The sequence below is a fragment of the Heterodontus francisci genome, chromosome 42 (genome assembly GCF_036365525.1).
Source record: "Heterodontus francisci isolate sHetFra1 chromosome 42, sHetFra1.hap1, whole genome shotgun sequence".
Taxonomy (NCBI): domain Eukaryota; kingdom Metazoa; phylum Chordata; class Chondrichthyes; order Heterodontiformes; family Heterodontidae; genus Heterodontus; species Heterodontus francisci.
Genome location: NC_090412.1, coordinates 15905807 through 15928091, shown reverse-complemented (window position 1 = coordinate 15928091; position 22285 = coordinate 15905807). Strand labels below are relative to the sequence as shown.

Genomic DNA, 22285 nt, shown 5'->3' with positions numbered 1-22285 from the left:
TACCACTTGCTTGAGAATGTCCATTTTTACAATTGTTTAAAGCTTGTTTTTTTTAATGTGCCTTTTGCCACCTTTTTTGACTAGCCATGCTGCAGTTTCTGCACTATTGCTTTTGTAATAGTACGTTACTTTCGCAATCAGAACTGGAAGATGTACTCGAAGGTATACTGAGAATACTGTTCTGGGCTCCATTTTACAAAAAGGATTTCGAGACACTGGAGAAGGTGCGAAAAAAGATTTACATGGTTGGTACCAGAACTGAAAGGTTAATACTATCAGGAAAGACTCTCTGGAAAAGAGAAGGCTGAGAGGTGACATCATAGAGGTCTTTACAATTATTAAATAGTTTGATATATAGATGCAGAGAATATATTTTCACTTGTCGGGTGTCCAAAACTAGGGGGCATAAATAAAGGATGGCCATGAATAAATCCAATGAAGAAAGGGAACTCGCTGCAACATGGAGTGGTTGAGGCGAATGGTATAGATACATTTAAGAGGAAGTGACATAAATACATGAAGGAGAAAGGAATAGAAGGATATGCCAATAGGATTAGATGAGGTTGAATGGGAAGAGACTCGTGTTTGGACATAAACACCAGCATAGACCAGTTGGGTTGAATGGCCTGTGTCTGTGCTGTAAATTCTAGGTAATGTTAGAGATTAACAGTTTTTAACAAGTGCAGAAAGGTGAGGGGCAGGGAACAGCAAAGGTCTCTGACAGGTGTGGAAGGCAGGAGCGATTTCCTGTTCCCTAATACAACAGTGAAGACATAATTCACTATAAAGTACTTTGGGGCATCTTGAGGTCATGAAAGGTGCTATATAAATGCACTGTTTCTTTTGTTTAATGCTTGTAATGATTAGGGGTTGTAAAATTTAGTTTGATTTTCCTCATACTAACAGACAGCATCTACCAAGCAGAAATATTTCACAAGCTACATATATTTATACACAGGGACCTGTCCAGGCATTGAGCCTTTTTTTTTAATTAAACAAAGTGTGAGGGACATCCCTGGTGCATTCTCCATGGCAACATGTCAACCAATCAGCACTCTTTTCTCATGCAGTATAAATTGTTGCTTTCTCTGAAATTAGGCATTCTTATGTCTGTCCTGATGAGTGCAAGACAAAAAGCTTTGACAGCATGTCTGTTTTTTTCTGTGATCCTTTCTGTCATTGACATTCTGTCAATGACCAAGATATGATGAAGGTTTTTTGTTGTAGAATTGTATGTGATAGAAAGCGTAATGAGGTGGACTGCATCTTCTAAATGCATTGGGATCATTATATATTAGATAATAAAAAGAAAAGGCTGATTTGTGAGAAGGTGGAAACCATTAATCAAGTTAACACAAAGAATCAGTACCCCATAGGCATGTTGGAGAGGACACTGTTGGAGATATCAATCAGCATGCAAATTATAGCTCAGAGCTGCACTTTCAACATAAGCCTCCAATCCTAATGAGCACGTTATTGTGTTTCATTAAAATCATCCTGAATCTGGTATTTTAACACACTCATACACTGGTATCTTGGCACATTTCTGAAATGTTCTGTATTTAATCTCACGGAATCAGCACATATCATAACATGTCAACCAGAATTCTTTTATTGAAACTGCAGACAGGCTGTAAGAAAACCTCACGCTGAGCTGAGCACGGTAAACACTACAACAAATTGAAATTGTCACGCAAACAAAAGGTCATAAACTTCAGTTGGTAAAAATCAGAAACAAAACAGGTCGGTCAGCATCTGTGCAGAGGACACATTTGTTAACACATGATGGAGGACCCCATGCCTGTTTGTTCTATAGATGCTGACTGACAGTTGGTCCACAGATAAAATTGGGGCCTGGTGATGGTCTAGACTAAAGTGTTCAAGTCTCTGGATTAAGGTTTGACCCATAACCCTCTGACTGATAGCAGATGCATATATTCCAGCAGAGGTCCTTGACTAGGCACGAGGAAAGTCTTTCAGAAATGCTTTTGTCCCACAGACATTTTACAAGTGTGATAGACAGTATAGCACCTTGGGATGTTTTATTCCATTTAAGGTGCTATATAAATGTAAGTTGTTGTTATATATGTGTGACATTTTGACTTGTGGTAGGCACTTTCCCATACCTTACAAACAGGTGCTAGGCAAAGATTCATTTAGATCAGCAATTTCACAGTCTGTTGAATTTTTTTTTTATTAGCGAGTTCAGCACATCTACAGACAAACATGCTTTCAAATCTCTTCTCTACCAACTCACAATAAGCCGGGGAAAGTAAGGAAGTAAAACAAGAATGCAGAGAAGTTTTGAGGTGGCTCGTGACTAAGTAGATGTGATGCTGGAGGAGCTCTGGCTCCCATATGTAGTTCAATATGCACAAGTCATGAGCACCATTTTAACCGGTGCCATTTTGTAGCTGCAATGATTCTACGGTTATGAAACAGAAAAATGTAGGTGATATGCATCTCGCCGTGTAATTAGATGAATATCCTGGGCCTTGTGCTCCTCATTCACTGACTGGATAGAGAGGCTCAATTAGTCTTCCATCCAAAAGCTCAGATTCCTACTGGTCTTCTGACCTACCCATGAATTCTCCTGGGTAAGGAAGAACATGGGCAATAGGAACACGGGTAATCAGCTTTTTGATAGTCATTGGGACCTTCACTTTAGTGCAGTACTGAGGGAGTGCTGCACTGGTGGAGGTGCTGTCTTTCAGATGAGCCGAAGCCCTGTCTGCCCTCTCAGGTGGACATAAAAATCCCATGGCACTATTCCAAGAAGGGTAGGGGTGTTCTCCCAATGTCCTGGCCAATATTTATCCCTCAACCAACATCACTAAAACAGATTATCTGGTTATTTGCTTCATTGCTGTGCACAAATTGGCTGGTGCATTTCCTAGTTAGTGACTATACTTCAGAAAAAAGCACTTCCTTGGTTGTAAAATGCTTTGGGATGTCGTAAGGTTGTGAAAGGTGCTATATAAGTGCAAGTCTTTATTTCCTTTATGAAATTCATTCTTGATCTTATAAAGATACCGAATGGCAATATTCCTTGCACCTGACAAGTGACTGTCCTGATTCTTTCCTTCTCCTACTTTTGTTTTAATAGGCTTTGCCCTGTGGATTACCACTAATCAGGCTGCTAAATTAGTTCCAATTGGTGCCAATTTTAGTGCGATGTTGTGATCAGCAAGCATCATCCATCTGGGGAAGGAACACACTTCTATTATGATATCTAAACCTGAGATAATCATACTGTCTTTTCAACCTATTATAACTGTAAATGGGAATTGTCATAAATAAATAGTAAAGGATCAGAATGAAGACTTTTACAGGACAGAAGAGGACAGATAGGCTGAATTCTATAAACCTGCCACCGATCTCGGCGGCGAGCTCAACAAATGGCAGCTTGCCTGTGCTGGCCGCAAGCCAAAGAGCCACCACAATCTTAAACGCAGTAGCTCATTTAAATCACGTGGAGGGGGCGGTTGTCCATCCCCAGCAATGGCGTCAGCTGCCTTTGCGCAGGCTCCATTTTTAAAGGGCAGCCAACCATGCCAGCTTATTTAAATATTTAAAGAAATAAACACCAAAAATAAATACCCCTTTCCCACCACCCCATAACAATTACGATAACTATGTTGTTACATTCTGCTTTTTTACTGCTATCGTTAGTTTTTTAATTCTCTATTTCCTCCCATTTGCCTCCATGCAGAAGCCTCTGCACATAAACTCCTTTAACTACCAAAGGAAGTCAAGTTGAAGGATACTCTCCCATCATTTGCAGCTGAGTGAAGCCCAGGCTTAGAAAATCAAACCGTAAGCTCCTGATTAGTAAACATATATTCCGTCATTTATCATTTTACAAATAATTATGGCACTACAAACCAACATATTCTTAAAACATTCTTAATGTGACAATTGTTTTAGTTTGGGTTAGATTCCCATAGTCCCAAATCAGAATGAGTATTGATTCTAGCATCAGTGAAGGGCATTGTTACATCCTTTTAATGTTTCCACTGTTCTTATTCTCTCACATCAATGTCTTGTTGGGCTAGTGGGGGGAGGGGTGTAATTTTTAACTTACTGCTGACTGATTTCAATGGATAAGAAATTGGGCTGTCTCTTTAATGTCCGCCTAACCTGTAATACCAGTTTTATGTCGAGTGATAAGTTGAAAACTACCCCATGTATCCTTACTGTTAGGAATACATCAGTTTACAATCTTTACCAACGGAAATCAGATATTCTTGTCTGAATTATCAAAGATAACGAGTGAAAAGCAGAAATGAATGACCATCCCCAGTCATGGGAGAAAAACATCCTGGTAAGTGCCCATTCTTTACCTCTTCTCCCAGTGGAATATTTTATTTCCATGTGGCAGCCCATCTGGGATTGTGACCCACTGAAATTTTTCTGACTATGTCCCGTGGCTGTAAATCAGGTTATTGTAGATATCACATCAGGGGAACCTGAGCAATTATCAGTTTTAGACAAGTGGGCCCAGAACAAGTTGATATCAGAACAAAACTATGCAGAATGAAATCACATAAGATGGAAATACTGTCTTCTTTGATCTAGCAATGGAATTAAATAGTAAAATCTGCAGCAAGTGTAAATTGTTGGAGAACATACCCTATTTCAGTAACACATATGGTATGTCTATTGATTGTGAAATGAGTGTCACCTGCAGACAAGAGAGCTACTGCAAAAAAAAAACTGAGCTTAGACAAAACCAATTATGATTTGACTTGCCCACAGGGACCTGCACATTGCACAGAAGTCCCATAATGCAAGTGATTTGGGGTTGTGAAATGATATAATTCTCACCTCACATCACAAAGCTGACAGATTTTACCAGGAGCCATTATGGTTTGACTTTATATCAGTGCATTTTTCAACCCAAAGTCCTTCAAAATCTTTCCACACTTTCTCACAATAATAATGGAATTTGATGAAAGGTCATCTCTCCACAGATGTTGCCAGACGTAGGAACACAGGAACAGGAGTAGTCCATTTGGCCCTTCAAGCCTGCTCCACCATTCGATAAGATCATGACTGATCTGATTGTGGTCAAAACTCCACTTTCCTGTCTGCCCCCCATAACCCTTGACTCCTTTGTCTATCAAACATCTAACTTAACCTTCAATAAATTCAATGACCCAGCCTCCGCTGTTTCTGGGGAAGAGAATTCCACAGACTAATGACCCTCTGAGAGAAAATATTTCTCCTCATCTCTGTCTTAAACGGGAGACCCTTATTTTTAAACTGTGTCGCATAGTTCTTGTCTCCCCCAAAAGAGGAAACATCTTCCTGGTATCCACTCTATCAAGTGCCATGAGTGTTTTTAATTTTTATATTGGTATTATAAGGTAGAGATAGTGATGTGCGAATAACTGATATTTAAAAATCAACATTTAAGTCCATGCAGTTCTGTATGATTTATTTTCTCAATATAATTTCAGAGTGCAGTGCGCATTGAGTCACTTTGTTCAACGCACTGAATTCTTATGAAAACCCCAATTGGTGTGCAGCTCACGATAAATCCTCAATAATGCTTATGTGAAACTTTATTAGGTTGTTGATAGCACCTCTGAAGAAATGCTAACAGCCTCCTAAGAATATATGAGATAATATTGTGAAAATCATTCAACATAAAAGAAATGCTGCAAAAGGATTAAAGCATATAAAAGACGTAAGGGATGATAACGTGATGTTGGCCCCCACTCCTTACATTATCACACGTAGAGGCCTGAGGCCTTCAACTTACCTGTTTGGCACAGCACAGCACAGTATAGACAGCCAGTGTGAAGGACGTTGATAGCCTGCATACAGACTAAACCATGAAAAATATTTAAAGTAAGGGGCCATGTGTTTGAAGCATTTGAGCTGGAAGGGGACATCTAACTCTGCTTTGCTTTGGAGCCAGTTCAGGCCTTTATAACCAATTCCCGGTCCAAATTTAGTTTGGCTTTGCATAAATGTGTAGCATGTGAATGCAGTATTAGATCCTGCAATGAGATAACCTTGACTGGTGAAGTCAAAACTCTCTCAATTTTGCTCCATTTACTACACTTGAATGATTAACATTGGCCCAGAACTTGGTGGAGCTGGAATCTCATAGTGTTAGTGACTCAAAGTGACTCAAATCTCATTCCCGTTAGTTATATTTTTCTCCCCACTCTTCAGATTAAAAAATGTTTGCACTGCAAGTTTCTGGAAGTGCGAGGTCAACGCAACATCTGAGACCTTGGTGAATGACATGACCAACAATCTAGCTCCTTAACCAGTGAGATTTAATGATTGAGAAAGGAACAGAGGAATGACACAGAAGAAAATAGTGTGAATTGGAGTCAAATCAGATACAGAGAGAGAAATAAGAGAGGGAAATAAATATTGGATCAAGAGAGAAAAAAAGAAAGAAAAAGAAATGATTTTTATTAAATTGCATTTTAATTTTTTTTAAAAACCTCTAAGAACAATTTACTACCTGTAGGAATGAGAGTCTACAGTTTCAGTTGTTCCTTTTCTGGGCCAGAGAGATTGAGTGGCATTGCAGGAAAATAAATCTCATCATTAAAAGATTCCTTAGGCTCTTAATTACCAGCCCTAATTTTCTGAGTTTAATGCCTATTTGCTGGGAAAATGCAACAATTTCTTGAAACTCACAAGGAGCCTGAGAGTGAGCTCACATTTATACAAGACTAACAGTGCAGCAGTGAAAATTGACCAAAGATTTGTGGCGATTCGCAACTCATGTAATACCTCTTCCTCATGACAAATTGCTGGGTTAATTACACACAATCAACACTGTGCACATTTAACACACCATTATTTTCCCAGCAAATTCTGGCCTATTGTTAGCAATAGTGATAGGTAAATTGGCCATTACAAACTGCCCCTAGTGTAGGTAGGTGGTAGGGAATATGGGATTACTGTAGGGTTAGTATAAATGGGTGTTTGTTGGTCGGCACAGACTCAGTGGGCCGAAGGGCCTGTTTCAGTGCTGTATCTCTAAATAAATAAAAAAATAAATAATTACTGTGGTCAGTAGACTCTATTGTTATTAATTAGGCATTGTGCTTTGTTTCATTAGAAAAAAGCAACATACCACAGGATGAGTATCACATGATAAGCACCAATCCCTAATGGTACCATTTCCACCCTTAGGAACTGTTAATTTTACTACTGCTCTGTAAAATACTTGAAAGTTTGGAAGTTACAAAGGTGGCAGCACCTCTGGCAACTGTGCCTAGAAATTATTGTCTGCAATATTGGTATAGGAATATTTAATGCATTCAAATGACAGTCTTGAATCCTTTATTTTAATGGAGTATTTGTTTGTATAACTCACTGTAATGTGGAGCCAAAATTGCCTTCTTCCACATTCTTTCTTCTCCTCACAATTCTCTAGATTGCTGTCAAGGTTCATTGCTCTTGCAATGATACGTTAAAACTGTATAAAACTATCTAGTGGTTCTGAGATGGGATTGATATATAAAGACCACATCCTCAGGGAAAGAGACAGAGATGTTGAATAACGATTGAGACATGCTTCAGTCAGTCTCCTGATAGTTGTTGTTCAAATAGGCCATAGACCTTTAGATGGTGTCAGAACTATTATTAATGGAAGGTTTAAAGAATTTGAAACTAGAACAGAACTATGGTAAAATAGATGGAGTACTTTGAAATGTGTGCAATAGCAATAGGCATAGGAGATATGAGAGATTGCAGCCCACACACCTACCTGTGTGCGATGGGTAAGGAGGCAATAGAGGTGCATGAAATGTTCGTGTATGTTGAATGTGAGGAATGGAACCTGAAGGTATTAATGAACACGTTTGAAGTCTTAGAAGAATATTACAAACAATAACCATCTATTTATTATCAGGTTTCAGTTTTTTTTAAAGATGCATTGTTCAATTTGTAATAGATCGGTAAAAAGACAAAGTCTGGAAAGTTTAACGAGTCATAAACAGATTTTTTAAAGATACAATTATACTTGGTGTCATAAATGTTTGAGTCCAAGCCAAATTACTAAAAGAAAAGAATCTGGACCTATGAAAAGCATTTGATATTTGTTGAATACCTGTGCAGTCCTGGCAATGCTATAAGATATGCAAGTGGGACAGAGTTATCACATCATATAGCAAAAACACAATCTGATTCAAACTGATGATGTTAAATGGACAGTCAATTGCAAGATGAAAGGCAGAACTGTTCATTTTAAACTGGAAACAGGGGAGCTCAATGTCCTGTTATGCCACAGTCAGTTTACAAAGACGTAGGTATAACATTTTGTAACTCTAATGAAAAGGTGATGATCTACCCCAATCACAACATAGAGCGATTGGAAAATAGAACATGTTATGTTTCACTGCCTTGCCCCTCTCTATCTCTGTCATCACCTCCAGCCCTACAACACCCTGCCCCAAAATTCTCTGTTCCTCCAGCTCTGGTCTCTTGTGCGTTGCCCCTCTGTGCCTTCAACCCCCTAGGCCCCACATTCTGGAGTACCAATCCTAAATCCTTCCACCCCTCTCATCTGTAAAACCCACCTTTTTAACCAAAATCGTGGCCATTTCTCCTAATATCTCTTTTGTTGTTGGCGTCCATTTTTTAAAAATTATGTTGCTGTGAAGCACTCTGGGACATTTTGTCTGCATTACAGGCACTATATAAATGCAAATTATTGTTGTAGATTCAACACTAAGGACATCTGAACTACAGCATGATTCAACAAAGTTAATAGGATATTGATGTACACAGCTAAAACATTAGAATATAAATATTAATATTCAATCTTTATACTTCTCTGGTCGAATCACACCTTGAATAATGTGCTAAGGCACCAAAAAGACAAGATATTCAGGCACTGGAGACAGTGCAAGGAAAAGCCTCAAGGCTGATCTCCAATGTCAAGGATCTGAATTATGAGCAAAGACTGGATAGACTTGGGTTATTTGACTTGGAAAGGAGGAATCTGAGAGGTGATTTTGCAGAGGTATTGTGAAAGATGTAGAAAATGTTAATCCAGAATATTTACTTAAATTGAACTGCAGGATTGGAACAAGGACACACAGGTTCAAACTAGTAAAAGATCATTTTAGGACAGATATCAAGAAATTCTTCTTTGATCAACATGTGGTCTAAACTTCCAGATAGATTGGTGGAGGCAAAATAATCTGGAATCATTTGAAACAGTCTTTGATACTACAGTGGGGTGATGTTAGGATCCTTCTGGATGGGTAAATTAAGATGGGCCAAATGCACTTTCATATCTGAAATTATTTTATGATGTTGTAAAAAGTACCGTTTAACAACAGGAAATGGTATGTAGCCGATGCATTGAATTGAAACTAACTAATTTAAACAGACCGTACAAATGACAAAGGTGATCAAATATGTCCATGATATCTAGGTTTGGATTCTCCAATTAATTTCCATCCATTTTGAAGCAGCTTTTGGGGTCATCAACAAAGGAAAATGTGTTCTTAAAGATTCCTACCTTAAATCTACCTTTATGGGCGGCACAGTGGCGCAGTGGTTAGTACCGCAGCCTCACAGCTCCAGCGACCTAGGTTCAGTTCTGGGTACTGCCTGTGCGGAGTTTGCATGTTCTCCCTGTGACCGCGTGGGTTTTCTCCGGGTGCTCCAGTTTCTTCCCACTGCCAAAGACTTGCAGGTTGATAGGTAAATTGCCCCGAGTGTAGGTAGGTGGTAGGGAATATGGGATTAATGTAGGAGGGGATGTGGTAGGGAATATGCGATTAATGTAGGATTAGTATAAATGGGTGGCTGATGGTCAGCACAGACTCGGTGGGCTGAAGGGCCTGTTTTAGTGCTGTATCTCTCTAACTCTAACTAAATCAACCACAAAAAACTACGCCTGAATTCGTCTCCCAAAAAACACCAGTTCCCTGCAAATGCTACCACAAGTAAATTCCACCACATGGGGTCAAAAGGTGTGGCTTTCCCTTTTACCCCTCTCCCCTCCATTTACTACCCTGATCCTGCCCCAAATAATTACTGCCACTGCATTCATGGTGGTAAGAGCTACTGAAAGTTATCTCTAAGGCAAAAATCATACTGAGGCCATTTTCTGTGCTACTACTGAAGTTGGGTGTTTCTTTACCTCCACAGCAATCCTTGTAGTACGGTGAGGGTTGAGTTAGATCTTTTGCTGCTATTTTTACTCAGCTAGGCTCAGAGTTCTGCTTTGTGCTCTAGACATGGATTTCTCGATGGGAATACCTTTATTCTGATACTATGAAAAAGGAGGAGAATGAACACATGGAAGAGGATTGGTTCTTTTCGAGTCAGGCATTATCAGAAGTACTTCTTCCCTACATGTAGATACTCACTCACCAGGACCAATGGATATAGAAGGTCATCCTTTAGCATCCCCACAAAGAAAGAAGGGTTCACAAGAAGGAGAGGAAGTGGACCAGGAGAGTGAGCTGTCACAAAAAGGAGAACACAAGTGAGAGCCCAGAACGTTTAATAAATAAAAGGTTGTCTCACCAAATAAGTCACTTCACACCCACATGTTTTCCCCTACACTCTCTCTCTCAAAGTCCCCCACTTTTGAAAAAGTCTGCCAAGTCCTTAATAAGGCAGAAGTCAGCATTTCCCCAGCCAACAAATCAAACATCACAAAGTTTATGTCCCTGCCACCCTGAGAAAACGTACGTTGGCAAAGCCACAAAGAATTGAAAAATCCAAAAGGATAGCAAGAGCTGTCTTGTTAGCATCTGGAATCTCAGCACACGTTGCAGACTTAACTAGTCAATATCCAACATAAATCCCATACAGAAGTCAAGTATGGAACAAGCAATGTAAGCACATGACATTCCAAGCAGACAGTGGTTGAAAGTTGGAACCAGTATATTTGAATTTTATTGAAGAAAAGAAAGACTGCATTTCTATAGTGCCTTTCATGACTTCAGGACTGTTAGTTGTATATTAATTGTGTTTAATTGTATGCAGATGGTAGGCATTAACTGGTGATTCACTTGAATCCCTATAAATAGTCATAGACTGAAACCGCATTTGTTGGGTTGGGAGGTGTATGCTTGTAATGTGTAACACTGTAAATAAATATAAAAACATGTAAAGATTGGCTCCAGTTCTATCCTCCACCAACTTGCTTTCTAGAGTATAACAAGGATATCCCAAGGTGCTTTATAGTCAATGAAATACTTTGAAGTGTAGTCACTGTTGCAATGTACAAATTATAATGTAAAAGCAATATATGATCAAAGACTACTTTACAATTTTTTTTTAATTTAATAAGTTAACTAATACCTACACTTACAATCTTATTGCCCATTTCAGCAGAAGTTTGATAGATACAGAAGTAGTTTCAAATATTGCACCCCAGTTTGTAAATATGGTGTTCAAAAATATTAGTGATGCCTACAGCTTCATATGCAGATCCTCCTCACGATGTGTACACCGTCTAATGGGAAGGCGAGAAAATCAGATGGAGAAAACAAACATCAAGACACATATCCAGCTCTGCTCGATTTCCATAACACACCTGAAGTTGGAATTACATCACCAGCAAAAGTGTTGATGGGCCATAAAACAAAGACACCACTATCCCTCTCAGAACAACAGTTCAAACTGAGCATCATTAAAGGAATTTCACAGCATTTATCAACTGAAGCAAAAGTAAGCAATAGATGGACAATGAATGAGCATTTCATCTTTGAAAACTGCGGCTACCAGGAGTTACAGTGAGAGTGCATGTACAAGCAATATTAATGAAAAACTATGAAAATTACAGTCAATGTGAAAAAACAAAAGGACATTAATGGTCTGATAGTCTGCACAGTGCACACTCAAATTTTAATTGCATACCCACTGGGAAAGGTTCTCCACTGACAGCACAGTTTTGGAAAATGATCCCTAGTATGTTTTAATCTTATAATAATCCTCATGTACAATGTAGAGTAGGTCTGAATTTTGAATTTCTTAAAATAAAAGTGTCCTGAAAGAATCATAGAATGACACAGCACAGAAAGATGTCGTCCGGTCTATCATATCATGCTACTAATATTAACAGATATTTGTCTATTAGATGCACAATAGGAAAAGAAGAAAACTACAGATAATATCACTTCCAACAGATCAACTCCACTATCAGGCCACCATTACAAGATAACAGTCCATTATTCAAGCAGTATAACTTTCTCTTCATAAAAAGAAAACAAAGGGAGATGCAAAAATGGTTAAATGCAAGTTCTCACTCTACAATAGGAAAGGGGTCATGGAATTCACAAGCAGTCATAATCTATATAGACCTTTTCCTAAGTAAGTGAAAATTGATATAATTATTTGCCATCAAATATTTACTATATCCAGTAAGACATAGTTAGTGCTTGTTTTTTCATGAACAGAATTTTGCATATACTTTTTTATTTTATTATGTGTGACATAATATGAACTGTGGTTAAAATATAAGTAGATTTTAGATTCACTATGCTGACTGTGCAGACACAGATCAGGCAAGGAGGGGTCAGGGAAAAGAGCATGTATGGGGGAAAAAACACAGAAAACCAGCACAATAATCAGTATATGATCAATCTCGCATTTACCAGTTCAATGTCTGCATCCAGTAACATTAAAACACAAGACCATTTCTCCTTATAGCACGGTATCACACTATGCAGACCTGAAACAATTAGATTTCTATTGCAAGCAGGTTCAATCCCTGCTCTGTGCTTTCTCTGTTCATTAATCTCAGCCAGTGCAACAGTGGGGGCATATCAACTGGCCATGGATTTCCTGGGTTATGGAAAGGGAAATTGTCTTGGATTTTTGCCCTGATCACTATACGGAGACCCCCTACTAGAAATACAAGTGAGGGAAACTGGGCTCAGCCGTGCTGTCTATTACAGTGGGGTTAGCTGATGGCACTCACTGTCAAGACTCATGCATGAATAATCACAACTTGGATAAGGTAGCAGGGAGCCACTGCCACCCATATCATTGTATCGCAACAAGAACTCAAGACCTTCAGGCAAGGAGGGCAGCGAAGGAAATGGGAGATAAAAAAAATAAAGAAGCAGTTGGAATTTAACCTTCCTAGCCAATGAAAACCAACAAGCAGAGTGGAGATATATGTTTAAAATGCACAGTCCAAAGCTCAGTGATGCACACCAGTCCATTTGGGAGACATGAGAGTTGAAAGGCAGCTTAGTACAACTTAAAGGTAAATTCCAGAGCAAATGGTAACTTTAGCAATCTTTTCACTGGTTATCTTACATTAAATATTTTCTTTGTGAAAGCTTCTACATTGAACAAGGATGGGCTGAATTCTCAAATTAGATCCATTAGTACTGTGGATGGTTTATGATGTCAATATTTCACTTATATGAAAAGATAAGGCTTTGATAGTATTGGGAACAGTGACTGGTAAAATCATACGTACCAATTCAATTTGATGGCAAATTCACATAACACCAGCATCCATATAAGGAATACATATAATTACATAAAAGCAGGTCATTTATAATCTGAAACATAGCTATATCTCATAAAATGACTCCTAGGGATGAAAAGAAATTAATGGCAACTCTCAAAATAGAATGCTTCAGATCAGAGTACAGCACTCACTGTAACATATGTACATTTGGCACTGATGATAGCTTCCACTCTGTTGTATCCAGCATCATGTATATGAACAGATTGCTTGCACCATATTTCCAGCCATACAGAAAGATGTGTGCTAGGACCTGTTTCAGTTTTACAATGCATGGCACATACTAAATATAATCACATCATGGATTTTATTCAAAGCTAGTCAGCAAACAGCAAAAGCAGAACTTCTTTTGAAAATGCCCCAGGAGAACATTCAGTGTTGTCACAGATATTGCTAGAGTTTGTTTGTCAGGACAGTCATACTTAGAAAGAAATCTGACAGCTGACTAGAATGCTGTAGCTGTGAAGTTCACTTATATTACAGATAGGGGTGACATATTTCTGTTCTGAAGACACTAAATCCAGTGGCTCCATTCATATTTCGGAATGAGATTGTACATTTATTTACCGGAGTCATTACCCTTTTACAACAGAAAGCCAATCACTAATGATCGCTGTATTACACTGCAGGCAGTCAGAAAACATGGCTTCAAATTGCGCTGTTCGATATTATCTGCTATGAGTAAAGTTAATACATTCAGATGGAAATCCCTCCTGCACTACATCCACAATAGGCTATTTAAAATCAGATTTTTTTGAAAATAAACAGGCTAATGTCTTCATTTAAATAGCAGATAGAGGAAGTTCATTCCTATGAATGAATTAATATTTTCCGCCAGAGCTGCACAAATCTTAATCTGCAGACTGATTGATTCTTTTACAGGTATTATTCTTGTCACCAGATTGGTCACAAGGTCCCTGCTTAGTTGCGGCTCGGCCTCAATATGCGGAGGTTTTTGAATCAGACACTCTGTGAATCATTGTTTGAGTAACCGTCAGCTTCAGGTTCAGCTAATTGTTTCCCCTTTGTGAATTTGAATTTGCTGTTTTCTCAGTTTAATTGAACTATCTGTTATAAATGCTGAGTTAGACAACTCCAGATACAGTGAAATCTTTTCAATATCTACAATAAAAAGGGGGAAGGGTGTGCACATTTGCTACAAGTTCAAACCACTGCAGAATTCAGCAGCAACGTGGGACTCGTCCAATCAATACAGTTTCACTGACAGCTTCGCCTGTCTCATTCCCAGCAGAAAAAAACACAAAAGTTCTCTGAAATACTTGGTTGAAAGCCAGTTCAACAATTTTCATATTTATAAGTCTCGAGATTTTGGGATACACGGTTTCTTGACTTCAATAGCAGAAAATATCTAAGTAAATACAAGGGAACGTGTATTTGCCCTGCAGGAGGTAAACACTGCAGTTGTCGAGGTATTTTGAATGGGTAAAACGCCTGGCCCTGTTCAGCATCTTTAGATGATCCCATATATTTTTCCAAACAGGAATTCTACTAAATACCCTCAGTCAAGAGTTCAGTACATTCAAATACTGAAATTAATAGATAGACCTGAAATGTTAAAGTTCCTGGACTATTTTTAAAAGTGTATAAAAAATAATCAGCTTCTCAGAGCAAGCACTAAAACACAATCTTTTCTGTCAGTGTTTCAGTGCCATAGTCGCATGCGTCAACAAAATAATATTTTAACTTAAAATCCCTGTGAAAATCGAGATAGCTGGTCAATATTTGAAGTAATGGCTTTTCAGAAGAGTTTTTTTTCTATTCTTAGTTCCATTTGAACATTGCCATTTTAAATGCAAAGCAGAGAGAAAGTGAGAGTTGTATGCGTCATTCATCGCAGATTCCCCTTTAGAATAGCAAACAGCAGAAAGGATGGATTTTGCAGTCTTTGCACCCGCTATATAAGGCGGAGGGAGAGGAGGGACACTGCACTGTTGCAGACACTCCGGCAGCAGCACCATGAGCTACAGCTGGGATTCTCTCGGCGGTTCCCCTTACCGGAAGGTGCACACAGACCCTTCCAGGAATCTGGCTCGGAACCTGGGCTTCTCAGCCCCTGCTTTCCGCGTCCAGAACTGGTCCAGAGGACCTGGCAGCATCAGCTCCTCTTTCAAGCGCACCAGTCTGTCCAGTGCCCGGGGGTACTGCCCAGTAACCCAGAGATCCTCAGAGAGCGTTGATCTCAGTCACTCGGCTCTCTTCAATGGAGAGCACAAAGTGGTCAGTATCAATGAGAAGGAGTTGATGCAGGGGCTTAATGACCGCTTTGCCGGTTACATTGACAAGGTCAGGCAGCTGGAACAACAGAACAAGGGGCTGGAGGCAGAAATCATAGACCGAAGGCAAAAGCAAACTTCTTCTTCGCGCCTGGCTAACATCTACGAGCCAGAGATCAGGGAACTGCGCAACCTCATCCAGGAAATTGAGAACCAGAAGACACAGGTCCTCCTGGATCGGGAACACCTGGGGGAAGATCTGCAGCAGATGAAGGGAAAGTTCGAGGAGGAAGCACGCGTTCGAGATGAGCTAGAAACAAATATTCGAGTCTGTAAGAAAGACAGAGAGGATGCTCACTTGATGAAGTTAGAACTCGAGAAGAAAGCGCAATCTCTCATGGATGAAATCGGGTTCCTGAAGAGCAATCACGAGGAAGAGGTGGCTGATCTGTTCTCTCAGATCCAAGCTTCACAGGTTAGTGTTGAAATGAAAGATTTCATGAAGCCTGATCTGACGGGAGCCCTGAGAGAGATTCGAGCTCAGATGGAAGGATACACCAATGTCAACATGCAGCAAACAGAGGAATGGTTCACATCCAGAGTGGCCAAACTCAATGAAGCAGCAGCAATCAACAATGAAGCTCTACAGAGCACAAGACAAGAGATCAGTGAGTATCGCAAACAGTTACAATCAAAGAGCATCGAGCTGGAGACAGTGAGAGGAACCAAAGAATCTTTGGAAAAACAGCTAAATGACATTGAAGAAAGGCATGATGCAGAATTAGTACAATATCAGGTGAGAATACTGCAGTACTATACCGCTTTGCTTCATTTACTTTCCACTGGTATTGTAACCTTTAAAAGAACGCGTTTTGTTTTACAGGATACCATTCAACAATTAGAAAACGAGCTTAAAAATACAAAATGGGAAATGAGTCACCACCTGAGGGAATATCAAGATCTACTGAATGTCAAAATGGCTTTAGATGTAGAGATTGCCTCCTACAGGTAGGGATAATTATAACTTCCAACTGTACCTAACCTGGAACTGAACGATACTGGGATCTTGATAATGTCACACACCGGGTTCAGACATAACCACAAAAACACACAGCGCAGAATATTTTTTTTTAATCCCTCTGAAAATGTGCAGAATAAGCTGCAGTGACTCTGCAAAGAGTTAAATAATTTGCGTCAGTGACCTGTTGCTCCCCATACCTCTGCAGTATTTCTGAATATGATTATAAAGCTCAGAGACAGAGATTAGCGCCCCTTAGTTTAGACCATCCATTCATTTATTATATTAGGATTAATAAATTAAGTGAGCGTTAAATTATTGTTTTCAGGGCTAATTATTTATCCTTCCTATATTCTAGCCCTGGCTAATAGTCTAATCTAGTGGTCATCAATACTTACCAATCATCAATAGCTAACCAGCTATTCTGTCTGCACTGCTCGCAGTTAGATTAATCAGTAATTTCTACAAGTGGCGAACACCATCCCGTCAAAATAACGAAGATGTGAAAACGGTTAAAAGCTGCAGAGAAACTAGAAAACAGAACTGTATTATTCAATGCAAAGATTTTTTTTCTCTACAAAGGGGAAAAATCTGTAAAGAAAAAGTTACGGTGAAAATATTTTCACTGACTAAGCAATAAAGTTGCAACCCTGCACCAAAATCAAAAGGCAGAACACTTCATTCCAAGAACCTTGTATTTTAAGAGCCCTTATCTGATTATATAGTTTAAGGTGTGGAATGTCTTAACGCCGTTAGATCCCGCAAAGGGGACTCTCCATGTATTTCCAAAGTCGTAAAGGACAATCGGTGCTGAAAGGGTTAAAATTAACGGAGGCTGGGGTAAGTGTCACAAACTTGAATCTTAATAAACCAAGGATGGTGTAATGCAATATTTCCATTGATTACACAAGTACAGTGTGGGGAGAATGGAGTGCTGAGGAACGGGAGGTTGCAAATCACTCAATGGACAAAACCCTCGGGGTCTGTGCAATCTCCACGAGCAATCAACCACAAGAAGAGTCGAAAGCAGCAGTCAGGTAACGAGGCTGCAACAAACTGAAAATATCAAAGTGCAGCTAGTTTCTTAATTGTAATGTCAGGTGGATTGGAGCAGTGTTCAGTGCAGCTGCAGCATGAAGTACAATGCAGTGTTCGGATGCTGCAGTTTGCTGGGGGAGGGGGAAGCTCAGGGGAACAGCCGCAAAGTTGGTCACTGAAAGCATTCCCTTTACTGGCCACAAGCGGTATTTGTGATACACCCCAGACAAGGAAATGACCTGATCGTTCCCCTCAACAACATAGTGGGGACATAGACCAGGGTTGAACTTAACGTTTTAAAAAAAACAACTATCTTTTATATTTTTATCTTCACATTGCAGGGATGATATTTCTAGGGAGGAATCCTTGAAAGGTTTTGGAACAAATCCTTTGACGCATTTTAGAATTTACCTTCCAAATCAGTTGCGCCAAAACACTTTTTCAAAGCATAATTCGAATTCAGGAAGGTTTCTATTATAATTCTATAATAAATTAATCGGATTGATTTTTCTTAAAGCATTTTGTACGATATTTCTCTACTCTGAGGTTTGGGAGAAATAGGTTGACCCACCCCAACCAAAGTCAGCTACACTAAAGGTGGCAATATTATTCTGAAGATGCAGGTGATTAGTGTCCATTCTCAATGAGGCTTGACTGATTTATGAGCATAATTCTAATCTAGAGACAACATTTTATTTTTTTCAAAGTTCACATGCTGCATTTCAGCATCAACATGGATAGTTATCCGAAGAATGTCAATGACGTTTCAATGTTACATCATATGGAATATATTTAAAATAAAGTGTTTCAAGGTTACTGCAACAGGACTTCATGAAATAAATAAGGGAGTTAATGCCATGTAATAACAAATATTTTAAGTTGGAGGGGTGATTCCAGATGGAGAACAGATGTATATAGACACTGGGTGAGGGCAGGATTGGATTTCAGTCTGTATTTCAACTCCAAAAGAAAAAAAGACTTGCATTTATATAGTGCCTTTTATGACCACCAGAGGTCCCAAAGTGCTTGACAGCCAATGAAGTGCTTTTGAAGTGTAGACATGGTTGTAATGTAGGAAACACAGTGGTCAATTTGTACACAGCAATGAGCAAACTTCCACAAGCAGCAATGAGCTAATGACCAGATGATCTGTTTTTGTGATGTTGATTGAGGGATAAACATTGGTCAAGACACAGGGGAAAACTCCCCTGCTCTTCTTCTCATTAGTGCCATGGGATTTTTTACGTCAACCCGAGAGGGTAGATAGGGCGTCAGTTTAATGTCTCATCCGAAAGACAGCACCTCCAACAGTGCAGCACTCCCTCAGTTCTGCCTTGATCTTTATGCTCAACTCCTGAAGTGGGCCTTGAACCCACAACCTTATGACTCAGAAGCAAAAGTGTTACCAACTCAGAAGAAAAAGGATAGAATTTGAAAAAAGCATTTTTAAATGTTCAGGTTTGCGTTGATGATTCTTCATGAAACACACAACTAGCCGCAGTAACACTACCTTGGGAAAGCCATGTGTATTGTGCAAACATTGTGTTTTTAGAAAATTAGGATAAAAACAAGGAGAGCTAGTCACTCTATGTTACTTTCCTCCATGTACAGTAGCCTAAAGCAGCAGGGACAAGGGTCTTGGAACAGGTCATTTGCTTAATTTCATGATACTTTGCTTGAAGGACTTAAGGAGAAGGAGAAATACAAACCAGGAGAATGTGGAACAAAAAATAGAATTTGTTGATACCAAATTGTCTACAGTAGTTTTAACATCATTGAACATTGTTTCATTTGTACATGCACAAGTTTAATGCATCTTATAAGCACATAACTATGTTCTTTTTTCTTTACTAAGGAAACTTCTTGAAGGTGAAGAGACAAGATTTGGCTCAATTGCAGGGAGCTTCACTCCTCCTTCATTTACATACAGACAAGCACAACCCATGACTCATTCAGTTTATGTTACATCGAAGACCAAGAGTACCCCCACAAAGGTTGCACCTCAGTACAAATTTGTAGAAGAAATTATAAGCGAAACAACAAAGGAAGTTCATATGGCAGAGTTGGAAGATACTGTTCTAACAGTTATCTCTGATGATGGCTCTGGTGAAAAAAATGATGAGGATGACCAAACTAAGCAGGAAGATGATGAAGAAAAGGATGAGGCAACAACAGCTGAAGCTTCAGATGATGAGGAAGCTGAGAGAACTAGTGAAACAAAAGAAGAGAGTGCAGAGGAAGAAGCTGTAGAGAGTAAAGAAGCTGAAGAGGAGGAAAAGATGGCAACAAAGGAATCTGAAGAGAAGGAAAGTGCTGAAACAAAAGAAAAGAGTGAAGTAGAAGAGACTACAGAAACAAAGGCTGAAGAAGAATCTACAAAAACAAAAGAGACTGAACAGCTAGATACTGTTGAAACAAAAGAAGACGTTGAAGAAGAAACTGCAGATTCTAAAGAAGCTGAAGAGGAAAAGGCTACAGAGACAAAAGAGTCTGAAGAACGAGAGACTACTGAGACAAAAGACAAGGCTGAACAGCAAAAAACTACAGAAACAAAAGACACTGAAGAGGAAACAGTTGCTGAAGGAAAACAGAGCAAAGAAGAAACAACAGGACCAAAAGAGACCAAAGAGCGAGAAGCGGCTGAAACAAAAGCAGAGGCTGATGAGGAGGGAATTGCAAGCACGGAAGATGGAGCTGAAAGTGAGGAGCAAGCAGCTATTGAGGAAGATCAGACTGAGGCAGGCAATGCTGCAGACAAAAGTAATGCCAAGAAACAGGATGAAGACCATGTGACTCAGCAAAAAGAGGAGTCAAAAGGAACAAGCACAAACCAAAAAGATGAACTTGAATTTGCTGCTGAGAAAATTGCAGAGGAAAGTAAGGATAGAACGCAATTGGATAAGCCAGAGCACGAATCACAGAAAGTGAAAGAAAAGATGAAAGCAGATGAAAAAGAAGCTGCTCCTCAAGAATTAGCAAAAGATAATGAAAAACAGAAAATCAAAGTCGAGAAAGTAGAAGCAAGTGAAGAAACAAAGGTGTCAGAAACTTCTGGGCAAACAGAAAAGTCTAAAGAACAATCAAAAGAAGAAAAAGTCGAAGATAAAAAGTCTGATATCTCTAAGAAGGAGGAGAAAGAAGTAAACAAAGACAAGGAAATACCAACATTGGAAGAAAAGAAAGTTGACAAAGATAGAGAGAAAAAAGAGGATAGCAAAGAAAGTGAAGAAAAAACAGTGAAAGCCTCAGAAGCGGAGAAAGTAGAAGAAAAAGTTGCAAGTGACAATTCTGAAAGCAAGAGCACGGAGTCTGTAGACAAAACACCGGAGGCCATCATAAACGGCTTGGATATCAAATTAGATAAAGAAGAAAAAGAAGTTGAAGCTGAGAAGAAAACAACAAAAGCCTCACCGGAGGTCATTCAGAAAATTACGGAGGAAAGCATCAAGAGCAAGGAAGAGACCATGAAAGTCTCAGTTACCAGCACAGTGAAAAAAGAAGTGATTGAAGAAACAAAAAAGGAAGAAAAGTCTGTGACAGCTTCATCAGATACTAAAAATGAGACCAAAGAAAGTAGATGAATAAGAGAAAATGTAATTGATCAGATAGTAAGAAATGCATGTTATACTGTAAAGGCCTGGCACTTCAGCAATTTAAGAACATAGAAATGAAATGTATGTTTCTGCAATAGGAAGTATGGGATTTTCTCAGGGGAATAATTTCAATTTTAATTTATTGTTGCATGACTAATTGCACAATTAAACATTGCCATTCCCATGGGGTGCTTACAAATACCTTTGACTTTGAGAAATAGTTTTGATGTCTATGGAGTCAAATACAACAGAAAAAGCCTTAATTTTCCTGTTGATTTTAATATATTTCAATACATGCGCATTGCGTATTTGAATTCAGACATTTTTGAGTCCTCGATGAGATAACATACTAATAGTTGCTACAAGTATAAGCAATGAACAAGTAGCAATCGACATGCCATTCACAAATAAATGCACTTTGTCAAAGAAAATGGATCTGTTTCACTGTGATTTATTTACTTTGGGATGTTTTATCTGTTTAGAAAGAACTGGAATTTATATTGCATCTCCTCAGGACATCTCAAAGTATGGCACAGCCAATTAATTACTTTTAGAGTGGAGCCATTTTTTTTTATGTCGGCAAATGCAACCAATTTGCTCACAGCAATCTCCCATAGAGTGAATGTGAATGGTTCTTTCCCCTCCAAGACCCTGGAGTTCTGTTGATGTTTCATAATTTGAACGTCAAATTATACTAAATGCATTCCTGCTTTCAAAATGGTTGATTTAGCTCAAGAACAATGAACCATATACCATCGACCTGATAAAGGAACTCAAATGATGAGAAGGTGTGACAATAAAGGATGAGGCTCACAAGCCAATTCTTTTCACATGTATAATCTATTCCATCAGGGCTTCACATGGAGAAACATAATGGCTGCATTTTAAGAGTCTGCCGCCGAAGTAGGCAGCAGAT

At 39.0% G+C, this 22285-nt stretch overlaps 1 protein-coding gene across 4 annotated transcripts in view; it reads left to right on the top strand.

The window, feature by feature from the left end:
* LOC137355472 (alpha-internexin-like) overlaps positions 1-21783 on the top strand; it is a 36477-nt gene extending 14694 nt beyond the window's left edge. The window contains exons 2-5 of one of the 4 annotated variants that reach the window (XM_068020628.1): positions 85-224; positions 11422-11673; positions 16604-16728; positions 19632-21783. In XM_068020628.1, the coding sequence (XP_067876729.1) occupies positions 85-224; positions 11422-11673; positions 16604-16728; positions 19632-21357 (2243 nt within the window). In that variant the 3' untranslated portion in view covers positions 21358-21783. Of the gene's footprint in view, positions 1-84; positions 246-11421; positions 11674-14392; positions 16517-16603; positions 16729-19631 lie in introns of those variants that run through there. The other 3 variants (XM_068020627.1, XM_068020629.1, XM_068020626.1) reach the window with 3 other exon arrangements.
* The last annotated feature ends 502 nt before the right edge of the window (positions 21784-22285 follow it).